Source organism: Tupaia chinensis, unplaced genomic scaffold (assembly GCF_000334495.1).
Source record: "Tupaia chinensis unplaced genomic scaffold, TupChi_1.0 Scaffold000320_1, whole genome shotgun sequence".
Taxonomy (NCBI): domain Eukaryota; kingdom Metazoa; phylum Chordata; class Mammalia; order Scandentia; family Tupaiidae; genus Tupaia; species Tupaia belangeri.
This window is the reverse complement of record NW_006159813.1, coordinates 5,240,860-5,250,860: the sequence shown is the minus strand read 5'-3', so window position 1 is coordinate 5,250,860 and position 10,001 is coordinate 5,240,860. Positions and strand designations below refer to the sequence as shown.

The window sequence follows — 10,001 nt, the reverse complement described above, 5'->3', positions numbered from 1 at the left end:
CCCCCCCCCGGGGGGAATGGCCACACCGTAATCCCTTCTCCTCCATTCTCCTCTAGGGATCTTGGGCACGCACGCACACGCACTCAGCGTGAGTTTAAGCCACTGGGTCCAGGATTTGAACCGCAGTGGAGTCCAGCGACATAGCCATTATGCTAACTGCTGGTCCCAACCGGGCATGATCTTGAGTAGACATACTCATACAATGAGATTCGGTGCTCTTCGGCTGGGGTCAGTTGTCCCTTTTCAGGGTGAGAATTCCTCAAAATAGAGTCTGGCTCTTCAGCATCTGGCTACAGACCAGCAATAGCGCCACTGCCCAATCCTCTCCATTGCTGAACTATGCCACAAAGGGCAGTGCATTGATCTAACCCAGAGTGTCTCTGCGTTGGCAATACTGACACTCGGGCCTAGACACTTCTCTGTTGTGGGGCTATCCTGTGTATTGCAGGATGTCAAGCAACACCCCTGGCTTCTACACACTAGATGTAAAGAGCACCTCTGAGTTGTGGCAACCCAAAACATCTTCAGACATTGCCAAATGTCTCCCAGGAGGGCAAAAATCACCCTAGGTTCAAAACTACTGACTTAACCATCCATTAGATCTTAAATCAGGGAGTCATAGACTTTAGTATGTAAAAGAACCACCTAGGGATGTTAAATGTATAAATTCCTGCGGCTAGCAGGTGGTGTGGTATGGTTAAGACACCCATATGACTGACTGTGGTTCAAGCCCTGGACCCAAGGGCTTGAAAATCACACCAGGCATGTGTTTGTGTATGCCCAAAATCCCTAGAAGAGAAGGGATTGTGGGGCGGCCATCGCCCTGGGGGGTAAGTTCTCATTTCTATTTCTCTTTCTCTCTGTCTGTCTCTTTCCTCTCTGGTGAGCACATGTGCCCTATGACAAAAACCTGAAAAAAAATGCAGATTCTTGGGCAATGTAAAAAAGTCTGAGCTCAGGACTCTATTGTTGAAATACTTCAGGAGATTTTTTTTTTTAATTAAAAAAAAAAAAAAAAGTACATTTAGGGGCCAGCACGTGATGTGTGGTTAAGGGTGCTGGACTCCCACATGGCCAACCACAGTTTGAGTCCCGGACCTGGTGGGTTGCTTTCTCACTTTCTCTCTCTTTCTCTCCCTCTGCCCCCTGATCAAATAAGTAAATAAATAAAGTTAAATAAAATAATTCTTTATAAAAAAATCACATTTCTCTATCTCTCTACCTATTTATTTATTTGTTGCGATTTTTCAAGATACTGGGTCTGGGACTTGAACCATGGGCGGCCATATGAGAATCCACACACTCACTCCCTGCTGGCCCTCACCACAGGAAATTCTGATGCCAGCGATATGTGAACCATCCTGGGAAGACTCTAACCCCAAGGGTTGAGAAGAATGGTTGGCAAAAACCAAAGTTCAGGTAGAGTGGTTGAGCAAGTAGGTGCTACTAATAGGGGGTCGAAGATAAGGCATATCTTTTTTTTTTTTTTTTTTTCCGAGAGACTTTTTGCTATAGGGCCCATGCATTCACCAGAGTCAGAAAATGAGAAATTATCCCCCAGAAGGGATGGCCATGCCACAATTCATTCTCTTTTACTCTCCTCCTCGGATTCTGGGCATGTACAAACATGCACCTGGGATAAGTTTCAAAGTGCTGGGTCCAGACTTGGACCACAGTTGGCCATACTGGAGTTCAGTGCCTTAACCACTACACCATCTGCTGGCTCCTTAGGTATATCTTTTTACATGGAATTTGGGAGGAAAAGTTCCAGTTAATGTGGCTGATTGGATCTTTCCTATCTCTAAGACACTGGGGGCAGACCAGTAGAATTTGGATAGAATATCTACTGGTCTGTAAATCCATGAAGGTCAAGACCGTTCTTGCCTGGTTTTCTACTGCAGTCCCAGCGCTTAGCATAGTACCTATACTTGATAAACTTTTGTTGCAATGACTTGACCTTGATTGAAGGACTTGCTTAGCTTTCTGCAGTGCTCTGTGCCATGTCCTATTTCCCAAACAATGTAGAGTAATGCAGGATGTTGGTCTTCATGCTGTCTGACCTAGTCATCTTTCTAGAATCCTTTAGGCAGGTCTGCCTACCCCAAATCATGACATCAATATGCAGATTTCTCTTCTACTCACCCTCTTACAAAACAGGGAACCACTTCATCGGCCTGTATCCGGTTGAGCCAGGAAGAGCACACGCCATGGTGAATTGGTCCTTCTCCATCTAGTGGAACAATCATGGTGGTCTGGGTCACTCGCTACCCACAAGCTTCCCCATCAAGGTCTCTTACATCCCTCTAGTGCAGAACGCTCACAGCCTAGTGCCAAATTTCTGTCTTGGAATTTCTTGTCTGGATCCCTTCCTCTGGAGGGGAAGAGGAAATGGTGCAGCTGGGGTAAGCTCATGGCTGTGCAACTGCTCAGGATTCTGCTGAGTACAGGTGGGCAGGATCTGAATCCTATCTTCACTGAAAGGGCTTTGGTCAAGGAGCTCTTGGTAGCTTGCTGGGATCTCGGTCTCAGAGCTCTCTTGGGCACAGTGCATTTTAATTGCTTAATCAAGGAGGGAACATGTGGGAACAGCACTGGGGTTATCTGATCTACAGCTTAGTTTGACACAGCCACGAGCTTCCCAAGCATGGGATGGGTAGTAGTAACTTGTTTAGTTGCTTCATGAGGGCATGGGGAGAGTGAAGGGGGGTCTCAGGATTAGGAATAGCTAATGTGCTTCTGGCTTCCTTCCTCATTCTGCTTGGAGCTGACTGTCCAGAGAACAGTTGGCCGCTTATGCTTCTTGCTTCAGTTTCCTGGTCTTGGGCATGAGTCTCCTCCCTGGGACTTGGGATCTGGCCTGCAGGCATTTCATGTAGGGAGAACTCCAGAGGCCCCTTGGGGGGGAAAAATGCAGACCAGGAGGCCCTCCCAGCGCCTCTGCCCACCTCGGGTGCGGTAGGAGACGATGGCCACAGTGAGGTGCACCTCGTCGGGGTACATGTCTGGGGAGGAACTGATGGAATAGTAGCGAGGCTGCAGCAGCGACAGCTGGGTCAGGAGCAGGGTGGCAGGCATCTGGATGGACGGGAACTCCTCCAACACCTCCACGATGGTGGGGTTCTTGCCCCATTTCCATTCCTCATACTCCTGCAAACCCTGTGCCAAGGGAAGGGAAGGGGAGCTTGCATGCAGCTCCTACACATTTCAAACCAGGACTTGATGAGGTCCAGGGAAGAAATCAAAATAAAGGTAAAAAACAGGTAACCCTTAAATAGGAATTATTTGGTGCCAGGTTGTAATTCTCATAAGGACCACATGAAAGAGGCATTGGTTTAGTCCCTTTGGACTCTCTGAGACTAGGTACTTTAGGAAAAGCAGAAACTGGTTGCTCACAGCTGACGAGGCAAGGAAGCCCAAGATCAAGGCACTGGCAGATTCAGTGCCCGGAGAGGGCTTGTCCCTCACAGATGGTGCCTGCCTGGGTTCCCACATGGCAGAAGGGGCAGTTGAACTCCCTCAGATTTCTTTCATAAGGGCACTGATTCCATCCATGAGGGCTCTGCCCTCATGATAACCTCCAAAAGACCTCACCTTTTTTTTTTTTTTAATGAGTTTTTTTTTCCCTTAGAGAGTGTGTGCTCTCCAGGGAGAGAGAGAAACAGGGACAGTGAGCGGGAAAGTGAGAAGTCACTCCCCCAGGGGGAGGACTGTGCTGCAAACCCTTCTCCTCCTTTCTCCTCCCAGGATCTTGAGTGCACACACACACACACACACACACACACACACACACATGCCTAGTGTGAGTTTCAAGCCACCAGGTCCAGGACTCAAACCGTGGTCAGTCATGTGGGAGTCGAGTGACATAACTGCTATGCCATCTGCTGGCCCTGAGACCCCACCTCTTAATCTCATTGCTTTGGGGGTTAGATTTCCACATTTGCAGTTTGGAGACATACTCATTCAGAGCACAGAGGTTTTTGCTATCTCTGTTTTATAGACAGGAGACTGCAGGACATAGAGACCCTATGGCTACTAGGTGGTGATGCGGGTTTGAATTTAAGCCTGGGGATGGACAGCCTCTACCTGTAAGACAATTCTTGCTTGCTTCCTGTAAGGCCCATGGATTAAGAATTGATTTTCCATTTTTAAATGGTCAGAAAAAAAAAATCAAAAGAATAGTATTTCATGACACAGGAATGTGAGATACATTCAAATTTCAGCATCAATAAATAAGGTTTAATTGGAAGAGGAGGAAGCATGACCATCCATTTATGTATTCGTTTTTTCTTTTTTTTTAATTGCTAAAGAGTGTGTGCACTTGCCAGGGAATGAGAGAGAGAAAGAGAGAGAGAGGAAGTGAAAAATATAACTCCCCAATGGGGCATGGTTACACCATAATGCCTTCTCTACTTTCCCATTCTGTTGGGATTTGGGGCATGCGAGCACATGTCCCTGGTATGTTTCACAGGCCACTGGGGATGGGATTCAAACTGCAGTTGGCTGTACGGGATCTGGCCCCGCTAACCACTAGGCGATGGGAACAGCCTCATATACGTAATCTACAAGCTGCTGCCCTACATCGACAGAGCTGCAAATAGTTGCAACAGAGACCAGATGGGCTGTGAGCCAAAAATATTTACTAGCTGGCCCTTTACAGAAAAAGTTGGCCGACCTGTGCTCTAGGCAGCTTATCCATGGAATCCGTGCCCCCACCATTATACCTTCCTGAAGGTTAAGAGAGATGCACTGTGCAAGGAAGTCGCGACTTGCTGGGAGAGGCCATGACAGGCAGTTTGCAGGCCTGGAATGCAGATCTGCGATTTGCTGGTTGCTGAGGCTGGAGATGCAGTCTCAGGGGACAAGGGCCATGTTCAAGATGGTAAGTGGCGGCTTTAGGAAAACAAGTTGGGGTGTGTGGAGGACCATGTTCGGGGGCATGTTGACAGCGAAGGCCAGCTGTTACCAGGAAACAGAGGCTCTGGGACTCTGGAGTTGTTTTTTCTACATCTCAGAGCTGCCCTGAGCAGTCCCTTGTTGCTGGTATAGGAGGCTCAGCTTCTGAGACCAGGATAAAATCTATTACAAGTGCACATCTAACACAGATTTCCCCATGATTCTAAAGACCATCTATGCTTTACTAATGGGGTACACGGGTCTTGAGAATGTGCTTCCCAGACCTCCAGTCTTACTGACCTTCAGCTGCAGGAGCCCAACAAAGAGCCCCTGGGCTCAACTCTCTGAATGTGACATCTGCCTAAAAGTGACACTGATTGCTTACGTTGGTGTCAGGTCTGGCTTTCTGACTCAGGCTGCTCCCAGAAATGACTGAGCACAGGAGGGATACTAAGGTAGGTCTGTTCCCGAGAGAGCTGATTTTGGCTGCTGGATTCCCCAAAAGACCCTGTTGGTCCTTCAACAGCCTCAATACAGGATGCTTCCACACAACTGTCTTTCTTTCCTTAGGTCAGGTTCGACTTGTCTTGAGGTCTGATAGTTCTCCAAGTCTTAGCATTTTCCTTTCTAATTTCCTCTCCTGCATGTGTTTCTCCGAATAAAAATCCTTACTCATTCAACCCCATCTTGGCGTCTGCACTTTTTTGAAGAAATGGACTGATACATATGGCTATCACATTCTACTTTGAATAATCTTGTGCAAACAGTGCAGTCTTGAGGTCCTCTTCACGTTAGCGTTCTCTCCATTAATTAAAAATTTGAAAATCAAGCCTATCCATGTACCTAATCTGAAAAGTTAAATAATTCCACACACCTTATGATTAGAAAAAATGGTCTCTTTTTGCACATCCACCATCTGTTTCCAAGTTCTCAGAGATAACTACTTATAACTCTGTTTTTATAGCCAGAGAAAGAGACAGAGAGAGAGAGCAAGCACTCTACCCAATGGGGCAAGTCCCTCTTCCTCCATTTCTCCATCCTGTTGAGATTTTGGGCACACACATGTGTATGGCAGTATGGCATGTTTTCTTAGAAGCCAGAGACAGATTTGAACCGTGGTTAGCTATGTGAGATTCTTTTCCCTAACCACTAAGCTATGGAGCTGGCCCTACTTATAACTCTTTATGTGTTTTTTCTGGCATTTATTTATTTATTTTAAATAATTATTTAACCACTGGCAGGTCGTACAGCGGTTGAGGTGCTAGACTCCTACATGACTGACCATGATTAGAGTCCTGGACCTGGTGGCCTGCTTTCTCACCTTCTCTCTCTCTTTCGTGCTCTGTCCCACTCTGGTAAAATTAAAATAAATAAAATTTTGTATATTTGTATATTTTAAAATTTTCTATAGGGCACGCATGCTCACCAGAGAGAGACAGAAAGAAAGGTTAAGTGAGAAAGCAAGCCATCAGGTCTGGGACTCAAACTGATGTCAGCCATGTGGGAGTCCAGCACCTTAACCACCACACCACCTGCTTGTCTGGTGTTTACTTTTGTATTTTTAAGTAATATATACTCATGAACTAGCCACTTTCTTGCTGTTCTCCATTTATTTCCCCCTCTTGGACAAGAGAAGAAAACTCCACCATCCATTGCAGGGGGTTGCTTATAGGGAAGGAGATCCCAATCAGAGGAGTCAGGGTGATTCTTTTGGAGAGGATTCTTACTGAGCAAAGCTTTGCAGCAGCTTGGGACAGGCAAGTGCATGACTTTTAAGCAAGGGTGGTAGAACTGAGTTTGGCCCATGTTTCCATCAGAGGGCTCTTAGATCTAACAGTTCTACATCAGCAAAAGCTTATCTTTAAACCAGGACAATGTGAGATTCTGTTTCTTTTTCTTCTAAATATAGGCTAAGATGGAACTAATGAAAGTTAAAGTTTCCAAAGGAATGTGGAAAAAGAGCTAGAATAGCCAGTTCTTTGTGACTAGAGATCTTTGAGATTTAGAGGGTCACTCTTACTCTGTCTGAGCTCAGCAAGAGTGAGTGGAGCTGGCCAAGATCAGTCAAAACAGACTAACCAATATGGCGCCCATCTGTAATTAGAATGGCGACCTTTGCTCAAGACTTCCATCTGCTGGAAAACTACTGTAATAACAGTTTTACAACTCTCCAATGACTAGGAGATAAAGGGCTCCCTCTAGGGTTGTACCAAGCCTAGGGACCCACCTTGCTGAGAACCAGTAGTCGCTGCTTTTCTTTCTCACTGGTGGCCAGGGAGGCAAACTGCTGCAGCTGCAGAGGCGTTGGCGGCGTCGTGATGTCCAGATAATACTTGAAGGCCTGGAAGATGGTGCAGGGCGGAAGACGGTGTTCGTCTGTCCAGTTACTGATGACACCTGTGGAGGAACAGAGGGGGTGATGGGTGGGCTGGGAGGGCATGGATCCAAGTCAGGGCCTCCAGGAGAAGAGGATGAGGCCAGGTGAGCCAAGACACCCAAGTTCTCCACCTTCTATGCTCCACATCCACACCCTGGATCTGGGGAACCATGTGGTTACCTCCCTCAACATCCAAGAAGCATATCTAAAATCAGTTAGGCAAACTAGCCCCCAAATCAAAAACTAAATATGAAAAGAGGATAAAATATTAAAATAGCATGAGACAGTCTGCTGACATTCTATGCAATGAATCCCCAACTGGATGTGAGATAGCTGTCTATTTTGGCTCCATCTGTCCTCTCAGGGTGGCAGCTTCTCACCTTTCTGAGTGGGATTCTAGGGCTTAAAACCACAAACATGGCTATGTACTTACCTAGCACCTTTTCTATGGCAAGTGCTATTCCCAGGACTTTGCATTACCAACTTATTTAATCCTCACAACAACTCTAGCTGGTGAGTGCTATTAGCCCCATTGAAAAAAATGGAAGCACAAGAGAGGTTAGGAATTGGTCCAAGGTCACACAGCTGCAAGGGTACAGGAAGTGTGGCTCTAGCCCCCGTTCTAACTACTATGGCCTTTGGGTCCTTTCCATCCACCATGAACCTAAATGCAGCCTCTCTTTCACTAAGGGTTCAAGCCAAGATAAAAAGCTCAGTTCCTGCATAGAAGAACTGGCTGGGTTGGCGGTTATTTATTTATCTTTTTAAAGAGATTCTTGCTATAATGTGTGTGTGTGCCTCCGGAGAGACAGACTGCTGGAAAACTACTGTAATAACAGTTTTACAACTCTCCAATGACTAGGAGATAAAGGGCTCCCTCTAGGGTTGTACCAAGCCTAGGGACCCACCTTGCTGAGAACCAGTAGTCGCTGCTTTTCTTTCTCACTGGTGGCCAGGGAGGCAAACTGCTGCAGCTGCAGAGGCGTTGGCGGCGTCGTGATGTCCAGATAATACTTGAAGGCCTGGAAGATGGTGCAGGGCGGAAGACGGTGTTCGTCTGTCCAGTTACTGATGACACCTGTGGAGGAACAGAGGGGGTGATGGGTGGGCTGGGAGGGCATGGATCCAAGTCAGGGCCTCCAGGAGAAGAGGATGAGGCCAGGTGAGCCAAGACACCCAAGTTCTCCACCTTCTATGCTCCACATCCACACCCTGGATCTGGGGAACCATGTGGTTACCTCCCTCAACATCCAAGAAGCATATCTAAAATCAGTTAGGCAAACTAGCCCCCAAATCAAAAACTAAATATGAAAAGAGGATAAAATATTAAAATAGCATGAGACAGTCTGCTGACATTCTATGCAATGAATCCCCAACTGGATGTGAGATAGCTGTCTATTTTGGCTCCATCTGTCCTCTCAGGGTGGCAGCTTCTCACCTTTCTGAGTGGGATTCTAGGGCTTAAAACCACAAACATGGCTATGTACTTACCTAGCACCTTTTCTATGGCAAGTGCTATTCCCAGGACTTTGCATTACCAACTTATTTAATCCTCACAACAACTCTAGCTGGTGAGTGCTATTAGCCCCATTGAAAAAAATGGAAGCACAAGAGAGGTTAGGAATTGGTCCAAGGTCACACAGCTGCAAGGGTACAGGAAGTGTGGCTCTAGCCCCCGTTCTAACTACTATGGCCTTTGGGTCCTTTCCATCCACCATGAACCTAAATGCAGCCTCTCTTTCACTAAGGGTTCAAGCCAAGATAAAAAGCTCAGTTCCTGCATAGAAGAACTGGCTGGGTTGGCGGTTATTTATTTATCTTTTTAAAGAGATTCTTGCTATAATGTGTGTGTGTGCCTCCGGAGAGACAGAGAGAGATGGAGAGACAGAAAGTAAGATATCATCCCCCAAGGGAATAGCCACACTGTAATCGCCTCTCCTCCATTCTTCTCTTGGAATCTTGGGCACGCACACACACATGCCCTGAGTTTCAAGTCACCCAGTCTGGGACTCAAACTGTGGTCAACTACGTCGAAGTCCAGCGCCTCAATCACTATGCCATCTGTTGGCCTCCTGGGTTGGCTTTCTAAGCGAGGGTGTGCCTTCCTAAGGGATTTTCAGTAGATCTTTGACTACACACTATCTTTATATTCTGCCCTGACTTCACACGTGGCTCTTTCGCACAGGTGACAGTCAAGGCATCATGGGCTGCCGTGTGAGGTGACTATAGAGCCTCGTCCTTGAATTTCCTTGGGCCTACTGAGATTAGGCACAGAGACTCACGGGCCTTCAAACGTTCTTCAACAGGAACGTCAAGGACAGTCATTTAAACAGGTTGGAACTTGATCGAAATAAGTAAAGTGAAGGTTCTAACCTTAGTTGGTCATTGAGCTTCACTTAACTTAGATTCTAAAAGGAAGCAGGATCAGACTTCTACTGTTACTCACTTGGTGGGCGGTGGGGTACTGCAGACTTTTCTAAAGGCTGGGTGGTGATAAAGAAACTAAGCTACTGCTCAAATCTCTAGCTGACGAAGGAGGGAGAAGCCCTCTTCTCTGTGATGAGCCAGCGATGTCCTAGCATCAAGGCCATTTCCCCAGCCATGAGAAAGGAGGAGTCTTTACTCTCATAAGCTGGAGGTGACAGTACTCCCTCTCCTCTTTTCCAGATACCCACCGCCTCTGGAACTCCCTGGGAAAGGGAAGGGCCCCTGGGAGTATTACCCAAAGCTG

At 46.8% G+C, this 10,001-nt stretch overlaps 1 protein-coding gene across 1 annotated transcript in view; it reads right to left on the bottom strand.

Annotated features, from left to right (window-relative positions):
• NOS1 (nitric oxide synthase 1) overlaps positions 1 to 10,001 on the bottom strand; it is a 121,641-nt gene that overhangs the window by 17,139 nt on the left and 94,501 nt on the right. Inside the window, 4 exon segments of the mRNA XM_027773089.1 lie at positions 2,143 to 2,230; positions 2,946 to 3,156; positions 8,179 to 8,348; positions 9,993 to 10,001. The exon segment at positions 9,993 to 10,001 is cut by the window's right edge and continues 206 nt beyond it. Coding sequence (XP_027628890.1) covers positions 2,143 to 2,230; positions 2,946 to 3,156; positions 8,179 to 8,348; positions 9,993 to 10,001 — 478 coding nt within the window.